General features: G+C 38.2%; 8 protein-coding genes and 1 non-coding gene across 9 annotated transcripts; 2 read left to right on the forward strand and 7 right to left on the reverse strand.

Annotated features, from left to right (window-relative positions):
- Positions 1-158: 158 nt before the first annotated feature.
- L201_000184 (uncharacterized protein) lies at positions 159-671 on the reverse strand (the record flags this gene model as incomplete). The annotated part of the gene is made up of 4 exons (XM_066215988.1): positions 159-178; positions 250-381; positions 470-560; positions 636-671. 4 exons carry the CDS (start codon positions 669-671, stop codon positions 159-161), a joined length of 279 nt encoding a protein of 92 aa, XP_066072085.1.
- A 421-nt stretch (positions 672-1,092) lies between these two features.
- On the reverse strand, positions 1,093-2,331 carry L201_000185 (uncharacterized protein; the record flags this gene model as incomplete). The annotated part of the gene is made up of 4 exons (XM_066215989.1): positions 1,093-1,799; positions 1,882-2,013; positions 2,097-2,184; positions 2,269-2,331. The coding sequence occupies 4 exons, from the start codon at positions 2,329-2,331 to the stop codon at positions 1,093-1,095; spliced, it is 990 nt and encodes a 329-aa protein (XP_066072086.1).
- A 1,296-nt stretch (positions 2,332-3,627) lies between these two features.
- L201_000186 (uncharacterized protein) lies at positions 3,628-4,232 on the reverse strand (the record flags this gene model as incomplete). Its single annotated transcript, XM_066215990.1, has 4 exons — positions 3,628-3,722; positions 3,792-3,968; positions 4,046-4,115; positions 4,221-4,232. The coding sequence occupies 4 exons, from the start codon at positions 4,230-4,232 to the stop codon at positions 3,628-3,630; spliced, it is 354 nt and encodes a 117-aa protein (XP_066072087.1).
- Positions 4,233-4,699: 467 nt separating this feature from the next.
- On the reverse strand, positions 4,700-9,184 carry L201_000187 (uncharacterized protein; the record flags this gene model as incomplete). The annotated part of the gene is made up of 5 exons (XM_066215991.1): positions 4,700-5,023; positions 5,080-7,238; positions 7,295-7,375; positions 7,437-8,784; positions 8,855-9,184. The coding sequence occupies 5 exons, from the start codon at positions 9,182-9,184 to the stop codon at positions 4,700-4,702; spliced, it is 4,242 nt and encodes a 1,413-aa protein (XP_066072088.1).
- Positions 9,185-9,752: 568 nt separating this feature from the next.
- L201_000188 lies at positions 9,753-9,867 on the forward strand. Its single transcript, XR_010725537.1, has one exon. It is a non-coding gene; the product is annotated as a 5S ribosomal RNA (ribosomal RNA).
- Positions 9,868-10,023: 156 nt separating this feature from the next.
- Positions 10,024-11,539, reverse strand: L201_000189 (uncharacterized protein; the record flags this gene model as incomplete). The annotated part of the gene is made up of 9 exons (XM_066215992.1): positions 10,024-10,073; positions 10,132-10,206; positions 10,311-10,545; positions 10,616-10,677; positions 10,750-10,785; positions 10,918-10,964; positions 11,042-11,291; positions 11,414-11,430; positions 11,517-11,539. The coding sequence occupies 9 exons, from the start codon at positions 11,537-11,539 to the stop codon at positions 10,024-10,026; spliced, it is 795 nt and encodes a 264-aa protein (XP_066072089.1).
- A 665-nt stretch (positions 11,540-12,204) lies between these two features.
- On the reverse strand, positions 12,205-14,980 carry L201_000190 (uncharacterized protein; the record flags this gene model as incomplete). The annotated part of the gene is made up of 9 exons (XM_066215993.1): positions 12,205-13,137; positions 13,208-13,558; positions 13,641-13,765; positions 13,831-14,071; positions 14,166-14,255; positions 14,332-14,411; positions 14,489-14,607; positions 14,686-14,762; positions 14,891-14,980. The coding sequence occupies 9 exons, from the start codon at positions 14,978-14,980 to the stop codon at positions 12,205-12,207; spliced, it is 2,106 nt and encodes a 701-aa protein (XP_066072090.1).
- Positions 14,981-15,481: 501 nt separating this feature from the next.
- On the reverse strand, positions 15,482-16,501 carry L201_000191 (peptidyl-prolyl cis-trans isomerase; the record flags this gene model as incomplete). The annotated part of the gene is made up of 6 exons (XM_066215994.1): positions 15,482-15,525; positions 15,587-15,809; positions 15,872-15,894; positions 16,029-16,190; positions 16,354-16,382; positions 16,458-16,501. The coding sequence occupies 6 exons, from the start codon at positions 16,499-16,501 to the stop codon at positions 15,482-15,484; spliced, it is 525 nt and encodes a 174-aa protein (XP_066072091.1).
- A 749-nt stretch (positions 16,502-17,250) lies between these two features.
- On the forward strand, positions 17,251-25,850 carry L201_000192 (uncharacterized protein; the record flags this gene model as incomplete). The annotated part of the gene is made up of 7 exons (XM_066215995.1): positions 17,251-17,272; positions 17,361-18,376; positions 18,435-19,361; positions 19,420-21,828; positions 21,904-22,040; positions 22,092-25,116; positions 25,173-25,850. 7 exons carry the CDS (start codon positions 17,251-17,253, stop codon positions 25,848-25,850), a joined length of 8,214 nt encoding a protein of 2,737 aa, XP_066072092.1.
- Positions 25,851-26,224: the final 374 nt, after the last annotated feature.

The following is a 26,224-nucleotide window of genomic DNA, read 5'->3' on the forward strand; positions in this document are numbered from 1 at the left end:
TATCATGCATATTTGAAACCGATTAAATACTAAGGTGATGTAAGGGGTGATTCGCGTCAGAAAATGGTGTCAGGAATATTCAGAAACAGTAACAAGGACGAGTAACTGTATATCGTCCGGCTTCGTAAGATAGATCAATTCTGTCGTATGGTGATTGATCAATGGCAGAAATCTACCGCTAGCAATTTGATCGCATATAATCAGTGGCTGTACATCAGTGCCGACATGTATGTCATGTATTTGACTCACTATATCCTGAACCTAAAAGCTGCTTCATCTCTTTACGAATATTCCTGACTTCTTCCATTTTGTAAGGTATAATCCTATAACAAGCAACGAAAGTTAAATCTTGAGTAAGATCAACTACAGAAACTTTATCGGCTATACGATTGCATAAGTCAGCTTTAGTGTTCGTATACCAAAATTTCACTTCACGTCGAAATTAGATACAAAGAGGAATTGAACTTACCTAGTTGAGCATCTTTCAGAGTGGTTAAGAACCCACCACATTTGGTAAAGGCATCATGACTTTGAAATGAATAAACTCGAAATTGGATAGCCTGATACATGAATTTCATCAGCTTAAATATGTAACATTTTTACCACTCAGAATCTTTAGGAGATTGAGTACATACATTGAGTGCGAGTTTCTTGGAATTTGAATTGCCCATTGAATAGTGATACTGTATTTGCTGTTTAGACGAGAGATTTCGTCGAATACGGAATACATTGGAAGGTAAGAAATTGATTTTATGCCTTGTTGTGTTCACCGTTGTGCTGTGTTGACCGTCTTGTATGTCCGTGATTACCTGCAACCATTATTTGATGGAAAAAAACAATCCAAGCTAGCAATCAAACGAAAGGAGGATTAAACATTTACCATCAGAAGAAAATTTTTCGATCAAACGATGCCGTCATGAACGTCCCTCACTGGTCGAGGCTTCAAATTGGACAAAATACCAATCCGTATAATGAGATTACCTTATGTATGCATATTGATTCTGTATGTAGAGGATCTTCGAGCTTCGTATATTACAATATCAATCTTCATATGGTATGTTCGCGGTAAACCCGATCTTACGATACACCAGATTACTCCTTATTGACGTTCTTTTTGCCCTTCTTGCCTTGAGGATTAGGTTGACCATTTCCTCCATCTACTGACTTACTCCCTTCTCCCTCTCCTTTTCCTCCATTACCTGATTCAGCTTTCTTTTCGGCTGAAGTGTCTTTCTTTTCCTTGTCTTTACCACCATCATTTTGCTCTCCTTTCTTATCTCCCTTTTGAGGTGTTTCATCTTTCTTGGCAGAGAAATCTTTCTTAGCAGGTTCGGTACCATCTTTATCTTTCTTTTCTTCCACAATGGTTACTTTCTTTTTTCCTCCTTCTTTACTTTCTTTCACCGCTGGAGTCGATTCAGACGGAGGTGCTTCTTTCGATTTAGGAGGTTGTTCAACTACGATCTTAGGAATTGTTGGAATTGCGGAAGAAGGCTTAGATACGGGAGCAATTGTAGGAGGTTTTCTGACTGAAGCGACTGTTGACGGTGATGATACCAGTGATGCTGGTGCGGTTGGCTTTCTAACTGAAGCTACGGATGGCGGAACCGATACGACAGAGGTCGGTGTAGGTGGTTTTCTAATTGAGGTCGCTGCAGTAGAAGGTAAGGAGACAACTACAGACGGTGTTGAAGGTTCAGCAGAAGATTTGATTTTTGATGAAGCTAAAGCAATCTTATCTGCAGCTTCTTTAGCAATCCTCAGATGTGGTCTAATTATGACTAAACCCCACCAATGATCTATAAACATTTGGATCATTCAGCAAATTTGTATGGCTCAGTTCGTGAATCTCCGTTCAACTGATGGAAGAGTTGTACTTACAAGGTGCGGATAACCCATCTAATGAACAATCTAAAAATTTGATTTGTTTAGATGACCATGGTTTTTCTTTCCTAAATTCGATTTCATGTGTTCCATTTGGTTTCAGCTCTACCAAAATTAAGCAATCACCAACTATGAAAGGCCAGCAGAATAGTCAGTTCTTTCCGGGAGATAGCTCATGATATGATATATCACAGAAGATATTGGTAACTCACCTTTCTCGAAAGCAGAATGACCTTGAATCCTCTCTTGTACTTCAACAGGTCTCCAATGACCTAATCCGTACACATCATAAAATCGCGACTAAAACACAAACTTAGTGATAAGCTAAATCATCACTCTCTCGTGACCTTGAAGTCAAGATAAGAGATCATGAATCCGACTTACGTATATTCGGAATTTACCGCCTGTAGGTGATTCCCATCTTACAGTAGAGAAGATGTGACCCATTTTTAATGCTTGGGTTGTAGAGCTGACACTTCCCACATGAAATGATTATAGCCAGTCATACTAAGAGGGAGATTCATACACAAGGACATTCTGATCATATCCTTGTATCTGAATGAAGAATGTAAGTAAACAAAAAGAATCAAAGATACAATAAAAACAAAAGGTCAAACAACGATTAGATCAAACGATATTGGCGCGATAACATCGTGTTTTCAACGTTAATTTTCAGGCACCATCATGCAAATTAACTTGCAATAGATTCATTGTGTACTTCGATTATAAGCGAGAGACAACGATTGAAGCATAGTGGTTCTTCCCTTTCCTCTTGACTACATGACTGATCTGAACGACAGAAAAGTGATACCCTCAGAGAGTGTTGCCCAGCTGCAACTACCAGGAAAGCTTATTGACAATTTGATGTAGTTTGATCGCCCTTCGGTGAAAGCCACAAAAACGATGTTTCATCACGTTTGATGTTGGTGTTGCTTCTGATTTTTTTTGAATACTGCATCGTATGCAATACATGCTGAAAAGATGTGTGTATATTTACTTAGAAGCCTGTCGCTTATACGTATTTCCATACATACATATATATATACATGTAGCATGATTAGCGATTTCATCTGTCATAGCGGTCGTCATCCAGCTTTAACATCCAAGAAACGCCTTCTACTGTATAAAGCATTTCATATCATTTCATACCATGACACATCACGTATGTACCAGCTCCCTGGTTGGCTTGTGTCTTTTATTCCAGTCAACTTAAGGTGTTTCTTTGATTTAGTTTCGTTCCTACCAATTCGATCCAACTGATCTCGAACATGTATTATCGAAATTATGGGATTTACTATTCAATGAATATAGCTTCAAAGGTGAGAAAGACTCCAACTCATACATTCTGCCATATAAAATTGTCATTCCACAAAAGTCTGTTATTTCATTATCTTACTATTGTTATCGCCATAGGGGATGTTTACTACACACATAAATGGGGAAAAGAACATCATATCACATTTATCAAATATGTAGAATTTAAGTTGACAGAGAAAGTAGAGATTGAGTATATCCTGAGTAAAAGTTTGGGCAAATATAGTTTGAAAGACAGTTATACCGGCTGGGATATCAAAGAGTCGATATAGCGAATTATCGTATCATGCGTTCCATATTTCAGATGATGCTGAACATGCATATGATAATGTATACTCAAAGATGTAAACGTTTACGATACTAGACTTCCATTATAGATAGACCCAATTTCATCTATACTTTTCTAGCTGGATGCGCTGTAAAGTCGTTCTACTTTGATGACATATGCATTTTTCTCTTAAATTTAGCCCATTTGCTTTGTTCTGGATCGACACGTTGACCAGTTTGATCTCTTACAGGGCACACTAAAACGAACGATATCAGCTAACATATCGCAATTTATAATGTCAAAAGTGTAGAAACTAGGAACTTACTTGATCCACCTAAATCCTTGGAAGCATTTTGAACAGACTCAAATAATTTATCAATTTGATTTGGTGTTAATTGATAATTACTTTTGACCACGATCAAAGAATCTGTATTAATATCTGCACCTAATTTTGCCGGTGCCATAGTGGCTGGATGGAAAGTTATAACCATTCTTGGACTTCCTAAAATGACCAGTATTCAAATGTTACAAGATCAGCAAAAGCATATTTGTCGATACTACACATATCGTAATACTCACTTGCATGTTTCTCGAAAGCTTGTCTAAATTCAGCTTCTTTACTATCTTTGATCAAATATAAGACGAATTGCTATAAAGGTGAGAGATAGTCAGCATGATCCAGCTTTCACAATACATCATAATTTCGTCTTTCCTGGCCACAGGAAGAAGGCAACTGAAAGTCAGATGAACTCACAAATTCTGCCATTTTGCTGCTGTGACTTTTTTCTTTCGACTTTCTGTAAATCTGAAGCTTGTTAGTCATATATCATACCTAGTTGAGTATGTTCAAGAGGTTAAAACCCATTTAACATGATTCAAAAAAGAACGTCTTTTATGTCGTGGGAAAATTCGGGATTCTTTCAGGATCTTTCGTTCAATTCGAACTCGATTGAAGTGAAGGTAGTAACAAAGGACGTTCAAAATACCAACGAGTCACAGACGTCATACGAAGAAAGGAAAAGGAAGTCAGTAGCGAAAATGATGTGTATACATAAACGATACCCGTTGATCCCTTAGCAAGGGACCTTTTGTCTACAATAGACAGGAGATATTGATAATTTGTAAGTCGATGAACCTTTTGCTCCATTCCCAGATAAAGTCCAAAAATTTACATTGTTCTGCATTACAACTGATAGATACCTTCCTTTCATACTATCTCTAAAATTTCCTTGATTACCAATCATCATCTGGAGGAGCCAATCCTTTAATCGGTACATCTTCCTCATCACTACTTTCATCCATTTTAGCTTTCTTGAACAGATCATCCATTTCTTTTCTTTTCTTCTCTTCTTCCGACATTACATTAGCCGCAGGAACAAATTTCTTGGTTGCAGCTGAATCATTTTTAGGTGCTTGTGATAATGAGATCATACCTTCTGGTCGAAGATCTATTTTGCTAGGTAAAGTATTCTCACCTTGTAACCATTCTGGTGCTGTTGTGACATATTTCTCTACGTCAATTGTGGGAACGTATATATCATCTTGGAAAAATTCAGGCTGGATGTTACCACAATCAATCAGTTTCTCATTTCTGATTATATAAAACAACTCACTTTATTTCTTGGTATAGTAAACGTTACTTCTTCCATGGTTTTAGCGGTCAATCTCAAACATTTTGCAATTTCTACTTTTCTAACATCTATCAACCTCTTAGGTAAAAATACTAGACCAACTTGAGGTTGACCAGCAGTATAACTAGGTAACTTGACAATTTTTTCTGTAGATCTGGAATTCAATTGAACTTCGAATGATTGAATTACTCTTTCACCTTTACCCCATATGTATAATATTGAAGTATCAGGATCATATACCGGGAACAAAACTGATGGCGATACATCTATAGTTATTGAACTGATTGTTTCAATTGTTCCAGATGAGATCTCATACGAATTAATTTTTCTTTGTGATCCTCTTGAAAATCCAACTGAGGCTAAATGCGTTTCATCAATCCATACAATTTGGAATGACCTTGGACTATCATGAGCTTTGCCTGTTATCTGATCTGATGGTTTACGTGGATCTAAAACAAGTATTTGGTTGTCTTTTGCAGCTATCGCTACTCTGTCCCCTTGAGGGGAGAAACTAAAATTGAAGACGCCCTTGTCTGAGACTTGCTCAACTTTAGTTTCTTCTCCTGCGGACAAGTCCCAGAATCTAATGTTCGAGGAACCGTGATCATTCGTAAGACCAACCAAGAGATCCTTTGCTGTAGGGTGGAAGGCGATTTGAGTGATTTTATCGATTCCTTTACCTTTTAAGACTTGATTTGGTTCAGGTCCAACACCTGTCATACCATCTTTAGGTACACTCCATATCCTTATTATACCATCTTCACCAGCCACCGCAACTCGATCTCCAGCTAATTCAACATCAAAATCAACTATCTCTACACCAGCAGATAAATAACCTTCTCCACCGATCGATAATCTACCTTTTTTAGATAAAGGATGTACATTCAATCTTCCACCTGTACCTTGTATTGGGAAAAATGCTAGATTAGCATTAGCTTTAAGTATTTTGGAATCTTGATGTAAAGATGATAAAGCTGGTAAAGAGTCATATGAGGGTATCAGAGGTGATTTTCCAGCCAAAAATTTACGTGACCAGTTAGGATTATATCGTTCTTGGGTTGGAGCCTGAGTGGTAGATCGTTGTGTTGAAGGTTCTGTAGATTCAGAAGGGGTAATAGCAGTCAAAAGCTTTGACGCTTGGGAAAGATTGGTGTTCGACGAAGGAGAAGCATCCGTAGAAACGATATTGGCAACGGGTGCGGGAGCAGGGGCTGAGATTGGGGTCGATGAAGCAGGAGCAGGAGCGGGGGGGAAAGGGGTGACTTCTACCTCTTTTTGTTTTTCAACTTTCATTGCTGCCAAATCCTTCTCAATTAATTTGATATCTTTTTCCGCAGCTAACTGTTCCACTTGTTTGAGCTGGATGTCACCTTTTGTATCTTCATTGAACTTCTCTTTTGCTTCTACCGGTGCAGAATTTTCGTTGCTATCTAATTGAGCAGTAGATTGAGGTTGAATAACATCTAAGACTTCTCTCTCAGGACCAAAGACCAATTTTAACCCTCTACCTTCCCAAGTAGTACCTTTATTCCAAATACCTTCTTTCCATAATTCGTATCCTGGCATATACCTTTCCACGAATTTCTTGACTTGTTCATCTGTCATTCCTTTTCCACCATTTTTCTCTTTCATATTATGCTCTTGTTGTAATCTCCATCTAAATACATAATCATATGATAAAGGTTCAATCTGTATGAATCCTTTGAAATTGGAATAGATACTTGAGGAAAATTCAGATAGATATTCGTTTAATGACTTTAATGATTGTAACGGATGTTTGACATAGAAAATGTCTGATGTTTTCAGAGATGCAGCTTTAGGTTTCGAATAAGATTCTTCAAGTTGTTTTTCACCTAAAGGTAAGAAGCCCATGGACCATCCTTCTAATATGAATACGTCTATAGGTCCAGCTATCTTAACAGTTTCGGATGATCGATCACCTTCTCCACCACAGAGACTTTTGTCGAAGATTGGTAAGTTAGCGAAATTATCCGGCGAGTCATTAATTCGTTTCACTTGTTCAAGAACAGAAACAGCAAGCTCTGTATCGTGCGTTCCTGGTGGACCTCGGCCAGATAATAAGGCGTTATCTGGATGTTGAGCTGCGATAGCTTTGAGCCCTTCATGTGTTTTGTACAGATCTATATTATAGTTGATCAGCGAGTAGCCCGAAGATTGTTAGCTCGAACAATCTCACCGTCAAGCGATAGGACAGCAGCTGTTAGCTCTTTTTTCTCCTTCAGATACCGTACAAAGCCGGAACAAAGCGTTGTTTTGCCTGAAATATTAATCTCAGCTTGATTCATCAACATACACCAGTATCGGTTGCGAAAGCTTACCACATCCTTGAGGTCCTTGTAATCCAACCATCAATGGTTCTGTACCTCCACCAGATCGATGTCGAGCAAACTCGATAGCTAGGTAGTCAGCTACAATCCGGGATTTATAGCTTGTTGATGAATATGTTTCTTCATTGTCCAGCTTGGGCACATTCGAGGTCTGTATTGGAATACTAGTATTTCCCTGGCTGTCTGCGGCTGAAGATTGAGTAGATGGGGACGGAGTGTCGTGTGCAGGCGATTGGTGCCCAAGTTCATATTTACCATCGATTTCAGGTGTATCCTGAGGTATATTTGCTTGAATGGTCGAGGTAGGAGGGTTGGGCGATGAAGAAATCTCAGGAATAGTGTCGCTGTGCTTCGAAGATGTTCTGCTGGAATTTCGCTGATACTCTTCTACCTTCCCTTCCCAGACGTGTCTTCTAGCTGGATCTAGGGTAATTAGCTGTGGAGCTTTATTTTCTCCTTTTAACCACTCTTCAGCTGTTTGTTCGGGAACTGTTCCGATGATATCAGGATACAAATCATCATGATAATCAATTAATTGTCTTCTTGGTATTTTGATACTTAGCGGTATTAAAGCATCACCATCTTTATCTATTATAGGTATAAGGATTTGGGCTATTTCAGCTTTCATTACATCTGATTTAGTTTGATGTTTTAAAGTTATTGAAGAAGTTGATAGTGGATAAGGTAATTGATGTATAGTTTCTTGATATCCCAATGAAGTTCCTGGTGATATTTCCAACTGCCTTAAAGTCATATCACCTTTACCAATTAGATAAATTAATTTCCTTTCATTATCAATTAAAGGTATTAATATACCTTGTGAAGTATCTAAATTTTCATTAAATATAGTTTCTATCGTTGTGTTTGAACTTGTATTTGAAATTTGATATAAAGAGAATTGTCTATTTCTGGATTTCGAAAATGATGTTAAGAAAATTTGATTATTTCCTAACCAAACTAATTTACATGGTTTTAAAGGTTGTACATTTGAAAATGTTAAATTTTTAGTCGTAATTGGATCTTTAGATTTTCTAGGTTCATATATGGATAAATTACCTGATTTACCTACAACCCCAATCTTTCTACCATCGTTTGACCATCCAAACGACCATATGCCTTTGGGTTCTTTAATGTTCAAAGTGATACTTGCTGAATCGATTGAAGGTGATATATCGTATATTGAAAGTGGATGAGAAATGCTTGATACCAAAACTATGTTAGGTGTTGTGGGATGCAAGAGTACGTGGGTTATCGGTGATGAAGATGCTGGTGGTATTGTTTGACGTAATGTAAGTGAAGATGATGTCGTCGGTGATTCTGGTAAAGAGTATACTGATATCTATAGCGCATAATTAGAATATTCATGATAACAATCACATCAGTTGAGGAAGAGATAAAGTGAAGCTCACACTTCCATCAAGATTACCAATAATTAGGGTATTATCTTCCAGTCTACTTAAATCCCAATCACCTACACCACCACCTTGACCAACTCTTTCAATTCCTGCTTTACTATCAATTCTATAACCTCTATAACTTAAATCACCATGAGGTGTTACCGTTACCAACCATTCTCTATTACTTTTAATTTCGGAACTAAAAGTCGTTAGCAAGCTACTTGACGAAGCGTTTTGTGCGATTGAGAATGGAGGTAGATGACCACGATAGAACTCTTCTCTTGGTCCAATTTGAGTTAAGGAATTTCGGTATTTGGATGCGCCAAACCTTGGTGGTGCCATTGTGGTAGTGAACCTCAAGCTTGTAATCAAAACGGTACTTCGCTTGAGTATGGTTTGAGTCGAGTTTGTAGCTTTGGATATGAAAGTATACGATGATATTATCATGAACACCGACTACTCAAACATGATGATTTATTGTAATAGACTAGATAGATCCATGCTAATGTTTGGTTTGCTTTGACTCACTGCAGTGACGTACTAGTAAACTGATGTAGTTTCGGAATAATCACGTAAGGTATTTCACGCGTACTCCCCTACTAGGACAAAAGATAAGATACATTCACGATTGGATAACTTGTAATTCATTGCAATTGTATGGTCTATGAGTGTCTGGACGACAAGTGATCGAGCCAATTAGCTGTGAATTGTGTGCAGAGTCCTTGGATATATCGGGCAGACGAGCTTTATTGTGTGCGATACAAGCAAAAGTACCCTTTTTGAACAAACATTTTTCCTCAAATCATCATTGAATCGACCCACGAACTCATGCTTTATTTTAGGTTAAGTAGGTCAAAGGCATGCACGAGATTCTAACCAACATAGTGTCCTCAATAAATAGCTTCTCATCTACGGTCATAAAACTCATAAAACGCCGCATCCCGTCCGTTCTGCAAAGCTAAAATGAGTGCCGCTTGGTCAGTACCAAGGTCGGGGACGACTTGGGAATCCCAAGTACTGTAGTTTTTTGAGCCTTTTGTTTCGCTCCTGGGTAATAGGAAGCCATGTCATGCATATGGATTCTGCTAGCCCTTTTATTTCTATATCATGTTCTGAATTTTACAGAAGTCCTATCTGTTATAACGTTCTCTTTAGATTTCGCGACAAGCCGCTATAATTCTTTATTTCTTGTAGTTAAGGGTTGGAGTAGCTTGGTTTACAGGAAGAACGACTAAAATAGAGCTACATCAGCAGTTGGGTCATGAATACCATATCACATTACCACTTACACAACTGGGCAATATTGACATGAGGAGGTCTTGAAGCAGTCCAAACGATCTCTTCGGCGATATCTTCAGCAACCACTATACGGGTCAAGGTTTCAGGTCAGTTTTTTCAATACAGTGCCTCGAATATCGCTCCATAGGGACGAAGGGTCTAGGCAAAAAGAAAGAGGAAATGAACTTACATGGTTGTAAGCCTTTATAGACAGCATCTGCTTTTGCTTTATCGCCTCTAAATCTTACAACAGAAAATTCAGTTTCAACCATACCGGGTTGAATTTCAATTACTCTAATTGGTGTATTGACTAATTCTCTCAACAATGATCCATTAAATGCTGATAATGCATGTTTTGTTGCACAATAGATCGCTCCTCCAGCATAAGGTTCTCTACCAGCGATAGAACCGAGGTTGATAATTGTCTATAAAACCAATAATCAGAATTGATTAGTGTCACACAGCGACGAATTGAAGACGATGTGTTCAACTTACACCTGCTTGCTTAGCTTTGAACTGTTTAACGAAGATTTGAGTAAGGTGAATAAGACCGAGTACTGATAGAGATTCATCAGGAATGCTTAGGTTACTCGTTTTCTATATATGCGGTTTTGAAGGTATTGACTCACCATTGGTATCGAACATTTGGGTGATATCGGCATCGGCTGGATTTTATGAAATTGTCAGATCAATCCCGTTTAGGACTACAATAGCAAGAGGAGCTCACCGATATCTAAACAGAATGATAGTCAGCTTATAGCCCTGAAGCAGCGTATCCAGAAAAAGAATAAACATACCTCCAACTTGTTCAGTACCTTTAACCATACCAGCGTTATTTACTAAGCTATATTCATCATATAATTATAAGCAATTAGTGGGACTCGAAAAGAAAGTATACCGTACTCGGTGTTTTAAACTTACATATCAATATCTAAACCAGCATTTTTGATTTTTTCAGGTAAAGCATCCAAATCACTGAATTTTGTAACATCAGCTTCAATAGTTAAAATCTTTCCATCTTTATTAAATTGTTTATATGCTTCTTCAGCTTTTTCTTTTGTTGCTTTCAAGTTTTCAGCTCTTCTAGCTAATAAGACTAAATTTGCACCTGTTTTAGCAAATAATACTGATGTTGCTGCACCTATTCCTGCTGATGCTCCTGTTATTAAAACTGGACAAAAAAAACAACAACATTAACAAACGATATTAGTTGATTTAGCCGAGTTTTTCTTTTATTATGTGGAAGATCTCCAAGATTATATATCTGTTGTATATGATCAAAGGTTGACATACCAGTTTTTCCTGCTAGTCTACTCGAGGTGGACCAATAATAAAGTTAAAAACAATCATGAGCTTCTAGCTAATAACGATAAACGGTTAAAAAAACAAAACCCACCTATCAGTGTTAAATACAGACATCTTTCTAATTTGCTTATATACAATAGTTTTTTGTGTTGAAGTTGATAATGCTAATAGATGATTTCCAGATTTTTTGATTAAATTGAACAACATGAGAAGATAAACTAAATCATAAAAATAAAAAGTATACAACTGTTTTGTAAGAATGATTACAGGAAGCAGGTTCTCTTTGGCTATATTGAATAAATGCAAATGATGTGATTTATCTAAAGTAATCGCCTATTTACAGAATCATCAATGGTTGTACAGAGTGGGTCTATTCGGGATCGGATCTACGGAGCAAGTCAACCGGTATACAGATAATACATATCGCTGGAAATAAGGAAATAACCCTGAATGTTACCGACGACGTGATCAGACGTGATAAGGTAACAAACAGCTTAAACGACGCTTATCACGTAAACACAAGATAGTTGATATGCTGAAGATAGCGAAGAGGAAATACCTAGGCATCGCAGCTAGCGCTCAAACATGAGGAGCTTTGGTAAAGTGCCATTCCGAAGATATCCCTTGTCTAACGAATGAAGTCAAGCTACGAGGCATTAGAGGCAGATTTGCATTGCAAAAGCTTTTGATTAGCTTAGAGGATAAATCGAGGATAATCCATCATATACATGTGATATAGCATCTACAATTGATGAATGGAAATAGAAATGATCCGAGTATTATCTACCTTGTGGTGTACCACCCCTACTGACTCTCTCTTCAACTTTCTGTCTGACATTACCCCATAATCTACCTGCACCATCTCTTATACCACCCGCAACGCCAGCAACAGCATCCATTTTAGGTAATTCAAATTGCGCATTTGCACCTGCTTCTTGATTTGTTCTATATAATCCTGATCCAGCTGCACCACCTACAGATAATTCATATCCACCCGCACGTATATTGATACCACTTGGCGCATTTGATGAAGGTATTGGAGTGGCTGTAGATGTTGATGATGCTGAAAGTAACGAAGATGACGGTTGTTGTCCTGCAGGTGGAGCATTTATACTATCTGGGAAATGAGCTGCACAAGATTCTACCATATCCAAAAAACTCGTTGAATTATGTACCATGCTTCCTCCTAAGAGTATTCGTGTACCGCCAGATCCACCAGCAGCATCAGTTGCTAATTTTTGATTTAATAAAGCAACTGCACGACCTTCCTCATATGTAGTCCCACCAATCATGAAAATAATGATATCTTGAGGTCTTTGAGCTCTAGCAGATTCATCTCCTTCAACGAATGGATAACTTTGTTCTTTTAATCTATTTTTCAACAACAAATCTAAAGTTTGTGATAAATGAGGTTCATGTCTTGTATAAACATTTTCAACACCTTTTAAACCTTGTTTTAAAACAGATTTACCCCTTGAAAAGAAATTTTCGTTCATAAACAAATCATCTTGACGTATATCTGCACCAGCAAAATTTAACATTACATAAACTAATCTTGCTCTTTCTGCTGGAACTCCATTAGATATTAAGTTATCTATGACTTGTGATATTTGATTTCCAATCAGTTTTTGGTATCTTAACGCATATAGTATAGCTAACCTCAATTTATTCGTTGGTCGTATTTTGGGCGATGAGATGAAAGTTTGAACAGACTACGCAGAAGTGATGATCAGCTATCCCTCTTTCGATATTTCAGAACGGTCTTCAGAGCCGTCAACTCACCTTTAAATCGCTCGCATGACTTTCAACACTAGCCAAACTTTGTTCTACTTCACTAATTTCCAACAAGCCGTCTCTTTCTACTATCTTACTTAATTCACCCACCAGTGTAACGTGTTTAGTTACATTTCCACTCAATCTTTTGAATTCTGGATACTCTTCTATAAATTTTTTCATATCCGCTACAGTCTCAATTCTATTTGCAGATGACGATCCACCAGATCCAGGATTGATAGTTGAATTTTTCTGTTGATACTCCGTCACATAGCTTGATATTGATGCTCCTAAATCACCGAAATTGGCGAATAATTGTTGTGAGAAGAATGGATCAGACGATGTTGATAATACCAAGTCCTGATTGTTGCGAACCACTAGCTTGTAAGCTCCAATATGCGTTCATTGGATAGATTTTGATTGTATTATATATGACACTTACCCTCAATTCAACCTTTTCTTCTCCATCTATCCTCACTCGACCATTATTGATACCCAATAACTCATGTACCATAGCTTGATATGTCCATTGTGACAATAGTGGAGTAACAGGATCGTTCCTTCGATCTGATATTCGAGACAAGTCAGTCAAGGATCGTACATGCCAATATCTTTATGTTCTAATATCTCACCTAAAATCAGTAACAGAGGTTGTGCACCTTGAGTACCTCTAAAATCGAACAATTCTCTATATGGTGGATTCGTTATAGCAGCTTGAACTTCCATTGATAGTTTCTTGCCTGCTGATGACATCCTTTCATATCTTATTACCGGACGTTTCTTCAATGACAGTAATACTGCTAATATCGCTTTTAAATGAGAATTTAGAGTAGGAGGCGGTAAATACATGGGTGAAGGTAGGAATATCGGTGGCTGGTGGTATCATACAAGGTTGTTTAGCTCATCACTACAAGCTATTCTTTCGTAGGACAGCAGGTCGAGAGACCGATCGACTGACAAAACTTACATTGGAAGGTCCATCACCACCTTCACTCAAAGCAGCTTGAGTTAAACTGAAATGCGATGGATATTGAGCTAAATAATCTGCAAAGTATTCCTAAAACCGTACCATATCACTTTCATGAGCATCTTACTATTTTATAGACAGCAGTAATTGAGAAGAAGTAGCTTACTTGAACTTCTTTGACTACCTCGAATTCATCTACTGAAGCCATTTCCTCAATTTGGTTTTTAGTTATTGTATTTGAGAAATCTATTAGTTGATCATACCACAACGATATCAGTAAGCATCGTCCATACAAATGGTATAAGACCCTATGTCGAGCTCACATAACCAGTATCCACCATATCTAGGTTTCGAAAGTTCTGCTTTGACCGCATCTATACTTGATTGATTGGGTGACAAGAATGCTATACAAGATAGATGATTCAAAGGTTCTCGATTTATGCTATTATAATGGTTTATCAGAATCATGCCCCGATCAAACCAAAGCAAGAGGATATAACAGTGCAGCATATACACTCACTTGTCTATCCTGTCCGTCAAATAAACCTCGTGGGCCAATAGTTCAGATTGGGTCGTCACCATCGATATTATCGGTGTCTAGGGATGAAATGGACATAATTGTCATCAGTGTTAGCGAAGCTCTCACCGAGATCCCGTCAAAACAATATAGACATGACAGCGAAGCGACGACTGAATATGTTGTATTGTGATGAAAAAGAGCATACAGTATGGGCATCCAGCAATAAAACCTTCATTCCAGGTACCTCCGTTATCATCTTCGTCACATACGTTTGAACAGCTTTGAGGACATCCATCTTGGCGATATGTAGCAGTGCCTTCCTACTTTCTGCTAAAAAGTTCGTAAAGGGGGCTCTATCGTAAGGATGCGACGTCTTGCGAGTGGTAAAACCAAGGTGTAAGAAGCAAGCATTCAATATGTTAATAATAAATGGGGAACGTCCAATATATCCTGGCTATTGTTGTTCTTCACATATGAACTGGTCATCTCAGGTCCGTATTCAAGAGGGACCCCACTCTCCTCCACTCGGTACAAACATACGTAAACGTGGCAGCTTTAATCGCTTGCAAGTTTGAACGTTATCTGCTTAATGTTTCGCTCAATGGATAGCGAAAGAAAGCGATCAGGAGCTGCAAATTGCGACGGTCATAGTAGTGTACAAGAAGACGAGGTAACAGCATTATTTCGTGCATATCATTTATGATAATTTTGCTATAACATTTATTTTTGCTTCTCCTCTCTACATATCATATCATCATCTCATTCTTCTTATACGTTATTTTCCTTGAGAAGAAATTTAAGCAGTACCTGAAGCGGTGATGACAACCTTGGCTTTTGGTTCTATTTATGATGAAATAGTTGTGAGCTGAAGACCTCCTCTCAAGGACACAGCGCTACTTACTACCTGAGTCTGAACCGTAAGTTTCGATTTTCTTGACGAGATCTTGACCTGAGGTAACTTCACCGAAGACGGTGTGTTTACCATCTAACCATGAAGTAACAACGGTGGTGATGAAGAATTGGGAACCGTTGGTGTTTGGACCAGCGTTAGCCATTGAGAGGAGGAAAGGTCTGTCGTGTCTGAGTTTGAAGTTTTCATCGGCGAATTTGTTTCCGTAGATGGACTGAAAGGATCGATTGTGTAAGCTGTGTATCCCAAAGGGTGACGAATCGGAAGCAAACTCACTTTACCACCGGTACCGTTATGGTCTTTTCAATATGGAAGTCAGTATATACTACCTAGGCGATTGTATGATTTTCTTCAACTTACTGGTGAACTGCGATAGAGAAGCAAAATCAGCTTGAGTACAGAGAAGGAGCTAATTGTTAATTGAACAAATCACTCACATCACCACCTTGTAACATGAATTGTGGAATAACTCTGTGGAAACCTGATCCGGCGTAACCGAAACCTTTTTCACCGGTACAGAGAGCTCTGAAGTTGGCGGCGGTCTTTGGGACAACGTCGTCAAAGAGTTTAAAGGTAATTCGGCCGGCAGGGGCGTCTAAGTGAGATTAGAGCGTGGTCAATATCATTGAAGGACATACGATCGAGGATTCGCTAAAGGCAGGGAAGGGAAGGGTAGATGGAAAGAAGGAAGGAGAATTAAATGGGTCGAAAGGAAGGCCTAATTCATATTTAATGATTCAGATTAGGTTATAACTCACTGTTGATAGCGATATCGAAGTAGACTTGACTATTTACATGATTGTATACATATCAGCGAGAGTCTCCAGCTTGGGCCACATGAGATTCAAACAGATAAACTCACGACATTGTGCTGGCAGTAGAAACAAATCGTTTGGCGAATGACATTTTTGATTGAAAACGTGCAAGATCGAGAGTCGGTTAAAACACAAGAGAAGAGAGAGGACAGCAGCAAGATAAAAGATCTGGTAAGTATGAGCCTGCAGAGCTGTAGACAGAGTATAAGGTTCTGATGAACTCACAATACTTTTTTTTTGGGTGTTGTGATGGGTTAGATGGAAAAGAGATTGAAAGTAACGATGATGAGTATGGTTTATATGGTTTGTGCTGTGGGGATTGCAAGGTATGAGGTATGAGATGCGCCGTAGTGGTGGTGGCCTTACTCCACTTTTACGTCTATCTTTGATCATCGCGTCACCATTACATTCCATCTCATTCTAGACTCTGTCCTATACAGTATAGTACGTCGGTGTTATCGGGACTTTTCCCACGTGGAATGTGGCAGCTAGTTACAACTGTTCGGTAAAATCAGAATATTGTTAGGAAATGGACATCTAATTGGACTCCATGAAACAACTCAAGACGCGCCGCGTGCCTTGATTTTATGTTATCGATTATCTCAAGTTACAGAATTATAACCTTACATGTATCAAGAGAACATCAAGAAAGAAGAAAGTCATCCACCTGCGGTATGGGAATCCTTATCAAGTGTGGAAAGAAGCAGACACTCTCAATTAATACTCTCAAACAAAGCCTCAATTCCTTCAGCAAGATATTAGGAATTCTATCCTTGCTTGAAGACCAATGTACAGCTCGGGAGCTTGAGCGGTGAACAGGACGGCTTGGCGTGATCAATAATGGAAGAAATCGTTATTCCAAGTAAGTATCACTGCGATTTATGATTGTGATTGATTCGCTACCTCAATTTGCTGTGATCGAAAGAAGTACTTACCCATTGAATATTTAGACCTCGAAGACGACGACGATGATTTCCAATTACCTTTGACGAAACCTTCGTTTGGAGCCAATTCTTCCGCATCTTCATTAGTAGATCAAGATCCTTATTCTCATCGTTCAAATGGCACTGGTGAACCTTCTTTTTCAACCAGAACCCATACAACACCTACAAAACCGATATTACCGCAAGCATCAGCGAGTTTCTCTGTTGGCGTACCTACACCCAATACAAAAGCTCATGGATTTGGTCAATCCTCAAGCTCAACTTCCAATAATGATGATAGATCAAAATTAGGTAAATTCAGTAATGGATCTTCCTCTTCTCTAGTTACAGCAGGCACTTCAATAAGTTCATCTTCAGGATTCTTACAAGCCAGAAAAGGCTCTTTAGCTTCATTGAAAAACGCTTTTAAATCTGCATCTTCATCTTCAAATAGTCATGCTATACCACCTGTACCAGCATTAGATTCAAAAGCATACAGTAACCATAGTAATAACAGTACACCTGGATATCCAGCTTTGAAAAATCCTTTTTCGAGATTTGATTCACCTATATCACCTAAAAATGCTACTTTTAAAACCCCAACCTCATCTTCAAGGAAAAATCCTTCCACTTCTTCACCTGCTCAAGGGTCATCTTCCATGGGTATGGGTATGGGAATAGGATATAATCATACATCAGATAATCATGGTGGTAGAAAATATTCCATAGCTTCTTCACACAGATCTCAAGGTGGTAGATCGATAAATTCTCAAGGCTCCTCAAGTTTCAAAGCTGAAGATCATCCAATGCCTGCTTTACCACCTATACCAAATCGTCAAACTCCATCAAGAATGAATAGAATGGGTAGTGATGCTAGTATATTCGGATTTACTTCAAATTCAAGAAGAAATGGTAGTTTAGGTGGTCATGAAGACGAAATAAGTTTCGGTAAAACTCCAGGTGAAGAAGCTTTGAAAGTTGTTTTTATAGATTTTAGAGAAGCTGCAAATCAGAAAGTTGCTAGGATATGTGCTAGACCTCTTGTGAGTGACTATTTGATTATGTGTACTTGACCACAACTGACGTTAAGTGCGCGAACAGAACTCCCAACCGTCTCTTGCGTCTTGTCTCGATTCAGGTGTAGACCCGAATTTTGATTCTCACATCAATTCATTAGCGCATTGCGGTACGCGGCATGCGAGACGAGTATTTGATCTACTCATGAACTGGTGTAGAGATTATACAGGAAATATTGGTGCATCTGAAGTACGAGCACATCTGGATCGATCGTTAGGTTCACAGATGAGAGTAGAAGATGCAGCTGCAATATTACAATCTAGGAAATCGTCCGCTGCAAGATTCATAATGAACAGATCTTTGATTGAACTGCTCAAGATAATACCTAAAGATTCTTTAGATGCGGAACTAGGAATGACTTTGGAACAAAATGCATTCAACGCATACAAATCAGAGAAATTAGAAGAAATTATACAATTTCCACATAGAAAAGCAGTTTCACAATTACAAATTGAATTATTAGGACAATCATCAAAAACAAGATTTCTAACTGTCAGCGATAGGTTTATAAGGGAATTATCGAAATATAGCTCCAATAACAATCAACCTACAAGGGAAATCGAAAGTAAAATAGAACATTTATTGAGAGGTATGAAATACTTGAAATTAAGAGTTTATCCTGAAGATGAATTAGAAATGTCATCAGAATTCATCACTTCCCTAGCATCTTTTTTCGCCAATTCTCATGGTCAAACATTAAAAATCGCTTATGCAGAAACTTTTACAAGTTTATTACATCCTGTGATTGAAACTGCTACTGCAGAAGTCAATCATCCAATGTGGTCAAAAGCAATTGCAATGATTCTTGAAAGAGCTTTAGTAATGGCTCAAAAAGCACGATATTGGTCTTCAGCTTTCCCTCTAGTAATCACTGCTTTAGGGGTTTCTCCAAGAGAAGTCTTCATGCAACAATGGCAATCTTGCATAGATGCTATACTGGCCAAATTTAAAGTAAGCTTGTCACAATTGCTTACATAGTGCTAACAGCTAACTGCTATCATTCGAGCAGGACCGTAATCTGCGTCCAGTTGCTATGGGCGCATTTGTACGACTACTGTGGATTTACCTAAATCGATGTTCGGAATCCTCAACTTCTACGAGAAAACGACTAGATCCACTTATACGCACATTTTTCAGCTCAAATGGTCCGCTCTACCCACCTGAAATATCGATAGACCCGTTCATAGCTATCATACATTATATTTCAACTAGACATCTGGATTACGGGGAAGAATTCGTCTCAGAATATCTTAAAAGTAAAAGTGCGGATGGGATGGCTGATAGGTCAACAGCATTTGTGCGAGCCATCAACTGCACTTTGCGCAATGCCGAGTTAGAGAAATCAGCTTCCTGGCCAACAGATTCGGATTTCACGAAATTCGATTTCGAGGGCTTTGAAGCATGTGGGGATACTTTGCCATTCGATACGGAATCAAAGCCTGAAGTACACGATTTACTAAAACGCTGTGGCCCCGCTTTCATTGATTTACTCTTTCAGTGCGATAACAATCTGAAACATCTATTGCTCTCAGCCGACTCTATCACCCTTTCTAGTCACGCTTCAAGTCAATCAATGGACAATGTTACCGAAAATATAACTGTCAAGCACGGAGATGTCTACGTCACCTATCCTGTGCGATATGCACCTTCCCTCCAATTGATGTCCGCATTGCTGGAATCATTTCCTCGATGTATGCCGAATGATGTTAATTTTTCTCAAATTGTCAACATTTTATGTCGAGCTACATTTTCTGCTGATCCAATTGTCTGTACAACCGCTGGAGATACACTTCGAAGAATCAGTCAAGATCCTGAAAGGTGCTCGACCGTTGTCAGCACATTCCGAGAATTCATCTTTGAGACGCGACACGTATTTAGAGATACTTTTATCGGAGCAAGATTGTTAGAAAGTCAATTTGAAAGGATTATTCAGCTCTGGCTTGATCTGCTGCAGTCCTATGTCGCTCATCAAAGGCTGGCGGAAGCACAAGCAATTGATGATAATCATGAAACAAGGGCACCACCAATCGAGCCTTCTCAGATTAGCAAGATAGAAGGATGTGCTTTATTCTTGTTATGTTCAACTTCTTTACCGATACGGAAATTAGCAAATAAAGTTTTGATTGCTGCTTCGAATTTTCAAGGTCAACAACGTCGACCATCGGCCGCTTTTCGATATAGTCGAATAGTCCCCGATAAAGTCGCTTTGACTCGAGTACTACAAATATTTGAATATACTGTCGAGGAATCGGATCTTGCTTCAATGAGAGGTTTACCGTGGATGACATCAAGTGATAAACATCGAATAGATTTACTCGCTGCTAAAGATAAAAGTAAATTACTTCAACGCATAGCAGAAAGTGATCATCCGAAAGATGGGTTATTATGGTTATCGGTCTTACCTTTCTTCGTAAGGAAATTGATGGAACAACTGTCTGGACCAGCAGCCGATCTTCGTCAAGTTGTCGGTCAACTAGTACTGAGACTTCAAGCTCATGTAGCTTTGATAGCTGGATCAGGTGCTTCAAGAGGTACACCAGCAAGAGGATCGATCAATACACGATCTTCATCAGATACAGCTATTTTAGCTGATCATTGGAGAGCCTATTTGTCGGTTTTATGTGTGACGATGTCATCGCAAGGTCCAGCTCCACCCACACCGCCTGTTCAAAGAACAAAAGACGTAGTCATACTAAATCAAGAAATGATCAATACTCCTGGGTTATTCACGTATCTCACTTCACTTCTAGGCTGGGAAGATCCTAGATTCAAAGATGCAGCTGTCTACGCTATGGGTTCAATCAATCAAGATCTTCTTAGACCACTCTCAGAGATATTACTCTCTGTGGTTAGGAGATTAGCAGATGGAACTAAAATTGGAGGAACGACAACTCGGTCAGATGGCACATCCACTACATCAAGAAGAACACCTTTAACTTCGAATGGACCTATATGGACATCTGTCGCACACGTATTCAGATTAATTTCGCCATTAATATTGGATTTCAACATAAAATCACAATTAGGATTATCAAATTTATCATCAATGATTGGATTTATTAAAGTGACATATACATTACTATCTGATCCCAAAATTAAAGAAGATTTTGAATTGCAATCTTTAAGAAGATCATTCTGTATTACTGTAGAGAATTTAACAAATTCCTTAAATAAATTGACTGATTCTTCAGATAGATTCTTAGGGGAAGATTTTAGAGGTTCAATCTTCAAGTTATGTTTCGAATGGTGTCATATTGGTAGAAGACCTGATGTAGCAAAAGCTCGAGAATCTCATACTCTGCAAGCTGCTTCACAATCTTATAAAGGTGATAGGGATAGAGCTCAATATTTAGACGATTTACAAGCTAAAACTAAACTTTTGTCTGCCGCTGCCGCTGAAGCTATGGCTGGTTTATGTGTAAGTTGAGTTTTCTTCGCATATGTATGATTAGATAGAAAAGCTGATATTGAGAGTTGCATATGTCTGTTTTAGCAAGGAAAACTGATCTCAGCGAATGAAGCTTCTCCAGCTCAACAAGCTTCAAACCATATCGTCGAACCCTTGACTGTGTTAAGGTGGATAAGAGGAATGTTCTCATCATCGTCTACTGGCCATCATGAAACTGGAAGGTGAGTTGGAAAGGCGACTTTTAGTTGATTTAGCTGACTTTCCCATTTTAGGCGAGCCTTGTTTGCGCTTATAAAATACAATTGGGATTGCGATCGATTACTTGATGAAGTTTTACATCAATCGTTTGGCGAAGGCGAACAATTCTCCCTCGAGTCCTCCTTCTTTGGTGTAGTAGCCGATGTCCTTTCAGAAGGCTTGCACACCTTGCCTATTGAGCAAGTCGCTTGTTTGGCATTATCAAAACTTGGACATCCAGTTTCAGCCATTAGACAAAGGGCTTTTCAACTTACAGAATCCCTTTATCTCGATCCCTCTCGCAAACTTCACTCAACAGCTCTGTTTCCCGCTATCGGTAGTTCATCACCTAATATCTATCGAAACGCTCAAAGAGATATGTCCTCTCAATTGGCTGCAATGTATGCCGATCATGCTTTCGAATTTTTAGCAGAATGCACAACTCGTCTGAGTCAACTGGAAGCTCCTCGTAGACAAGCTACTTTATCGATCTTACGACCTTGGGTAGAATACCTAGACTTGGCTTCCGATACCTCGGAACTATCACCTGAAGATGCGACTGCGGAGAATCAAGCCTTACAAAATCTGGTTTACCTATCGATAAGGTTTAGCGATGATCATTTAGAGGAAATAAAATCGATTTTAGTGGCCTTCGCTGATGCAGGTTTTTCACATCAACCATCACATCCACAAACGCAAGAGCACAATACCAATACAACAGCCTTGATGAAATTCTTGTTTGAGCAAGGTGGTAAAAGGAAATCGCCAGAATTCGTTTATCACGCTCAGCGAATAATGGCTTGTTTAGCTCAGTCGAAAGCTGGAGATACGATCTTCGAAGAAATTTGCAACTTTGTGGAACCAAGCGCTATGGCTGCTTTACCTGAAGCAGATATACCTCAAAGCCCTTCTTCTTCTTTGGTCAATCTAGACTCGCTTATGAATGTGCCATCATCAAGATCCCAAACGTTCTTTACAGGCCAATTAGCCTTCATCTTTGCTGGTGAACTTCTACCTCATCGCCTGAACGATATCGAGCTTGGTAAACGATTACCTTCACTGCTTCATGCGGCATTGATACACGCCGATCACACCTCTCCAGCTCTTCGAGATCAAGCTCAATCAGTGTTATTCCAAGCTCTTCGATCCTGGATATGCGATCTATCGAATGTTCCCGCAAGTGACGCAGCTGCTATCTGGTTATCAACGGAAAATAAACTTACTTCTCTCGCTCGAACATCTTCAACAGCATTTTGGAAGGTGGATGATATTGGTTCACCTGAATCTACGTTCTTGGCTCCACCAAAGATGACCAATCTGATCATGAAGATTTTAGGTATACTTTTACCTTTACAACCTAGAATTAGACAACAGTGGGGTGAATTGGCGTTGACTTGGGCGACATCTTGTCCTATTCGACATTTGGCTTGTAGATCTTTTCAAGTTTTCCGAATTTTATCACCAAGAGTTAACCCTAGAATGGTTTCTGATATATTAGCAAGACTAAGTAGTACAATAGCTTCACCTTCACCTGAAATTCAAGCTTTCAACCAAGAAGTACTTAGAACTTTTGCTGCTATAGTTCAAAATCTCTCAATGTCTGAAGCATTCTCATACCCTCAAATATTCTGGTGTAGTGTCGCTTGTCTTACCACTCCATTCGAAAATGAATTTACAGAAGTTATCGAATTGTTATCTCATGTTTTGGATAAAACGAATTTATCTGATCCATCAGTAGTAGCTCATTTAGGATCATTCAGACCACCAGAATGGGTTGGACCTGCACCATATTTACAATCTTTACTGTTAGTTGGATTGAGATCATCAAAAACGGCATTCTTAACTTTTGATTTGATCAGAAGATTAACTTCAGCATCTCAAGATGAATTAATTGATTCTACAAATGATAGATTGTTACATGGATTCATAGCTGCTTTACCGTGGATGTTACATTCATTAGACGTTGGTGAACCAAATGAAGAATTAGCTTCCATGGCATTAGATTTAGCTTCTATAGCAGATTCACAAGATAATCCATCTTTTTCAAGGTTATTGACTTCTTTTGCTCATGTTAGATTTAGAGCGAAAGATGATTTTATTAGACAAGCTGTTTCTTTATTAAGAGATTATATCGCCACGCATGCTTTGGATATCGTTACTCTATTACTTGGTTTTATTCTTAATACGCATGATTGGATGAGAGAAAAATCAATGTCAATCCTAAAGTTGATCTTACAATCTTCACCTGAAGCTAGAATACCAATTCAACAATATGGTTCAGAATTACTATTACCTCTATTAAGATTACTTTCAACTAAACATTCTTCACAAGCTCTAGATGTTTTGGATATTCCATCTACATCAACATCTCTTGATTATGAAGATAATATCGCATCGAAAGAAGAGATATTTGGACCAATTACAGAAGATACCGGATGGTCAATAGCAAAATCAAAAGAATTATCATCATTAACTAAAGAAAATATACATGCTGTATTTAATACATGTGCAATTGAAACTAGAGCTGCTTCTGCACATTTCTCCGTTGTTCAATTTACAGATCTATCGTTCTTGAAAGATAATAACTTTGGTTTAGATAATGGTAATAATAACAATAATAATAATAGAAATGCTTCAGGAATTGGATTGAATCATAATCACAATGGATTTAATGGTTTACGAAATAATCAATCTCAAACATCTTTCGATTTACCTTCTCCACCTTTATATTCTATGCCTAATTTATCATCTAATAACCATCATCATAGTAAAAATAGTATTAGTATTGGTATTGGTGGAGATAATATTGATAATTCATCAATAGGTGATTTAGTTGGTGAATTACATTCTTTAGGTCAATTTTTCGATGATACATTACCTTCAACTTTAGAAGAAGAACAAGAAGATCAAAATTCACCAGATATAGCATTTGGAAATAGACCATCTTTGAACGGTAGTAGAAGAGGAAGTGATTCAAAACAAAGTCTAAATGGGTTTCCCTCTGGACATAGACAATCTGGAAGTGATGTTAGTGAAAGAAGGTTAAGAGCTATAATGGCTGTAAGTGATTTCTGTCGGAATGGTGATGGACAATTGCTGATCTATAATATTTTTAGCGTGGTCATCAAGCTTCAATCTCTTCACCCATATACGAAACATCACCTTCACATTCTAGTATAAATGGACCTCGTGATCCAAATAATCTACCAAACTTCAATAGACCATTCATACATCGATCAAATATGTCAATATCAATGACATCTGAATCATCAATTACATCTTCTCAAGATGGTATTGAAAGAGATATTACGCAGAGGTTAAATTTCTCTTCTTTAGCTCAAAACCAACAAAGACCACAACACGGTAGAAATGATTCGTCAAGTAGTCTAAACAATAAACATACTAGAAGTAATTCGAATAATTTCTTCTTGAATCCCAGATCAAATGCGCCAAACAGAAACGGTCATGGTCATGGTCAGATGGAAAGTGTTTCATCATCATTTAGTGATTTGAATGATCAAAATGCTTTTGGATTAGATGAACATCAAATAACAGGTAATCAATCTATGGTTTCTATTAATTCATTTATGAATAGACAAGCTATTTGGGAAGGAGGAAATGGAAATAATAATAACAATAATACAAACGTGATCGACTTGAATGATATTTCGAATGAAGATCAAAATGATAATGGGAATGAGTATTATCCGAATACAGGAGGAATGGGAGGAGGAGGCAGAAGTGAGCAGAATACACCAGTTTTAGCTAAGAGATTACCTAAATCTGGATTATAAGCAATAAGATTAGATATGATGAAGAACGCTTACGGTACTTGGAGTCCAGCTGTAAAGTATAATTAGAATATATAATCAACTATTATTTGTATGTAGCATAGATCTGGTCAAACGATTTTATAACGAAAATATATTGCCTTGATGCATATAACGAGATATTCGTTGACAGAATTCCTTTGGTCTAAAGTATACAGCGAAACGTTTTCGGCTTGGTGTCTTCAAGACTTATTCTGAAACTGGGCAATCGAACGGTATTGATTACTGAATTCATGCAATGCATAATTTTACATCTATCGATAGTTGAACATTATTGTACAAATTTCTCCTATTCTCGCCTCTTACCAAACCCTCAAGCCCAATAAGTGACCAACTCC

Source organism: Kwoniella dendrophila, chromosome 1 (assembly GCF_036810415.1).
Source record: "Kwoniella dendrophila CBS 6074 chromosome 1, complete sequence".
NCBI lineage: Eukaryota > Fungi > Basidiomycota > Tremellomycetes > Tremellales > Cryptococcaceae > Kwoniella > Kwoniella dendrophila.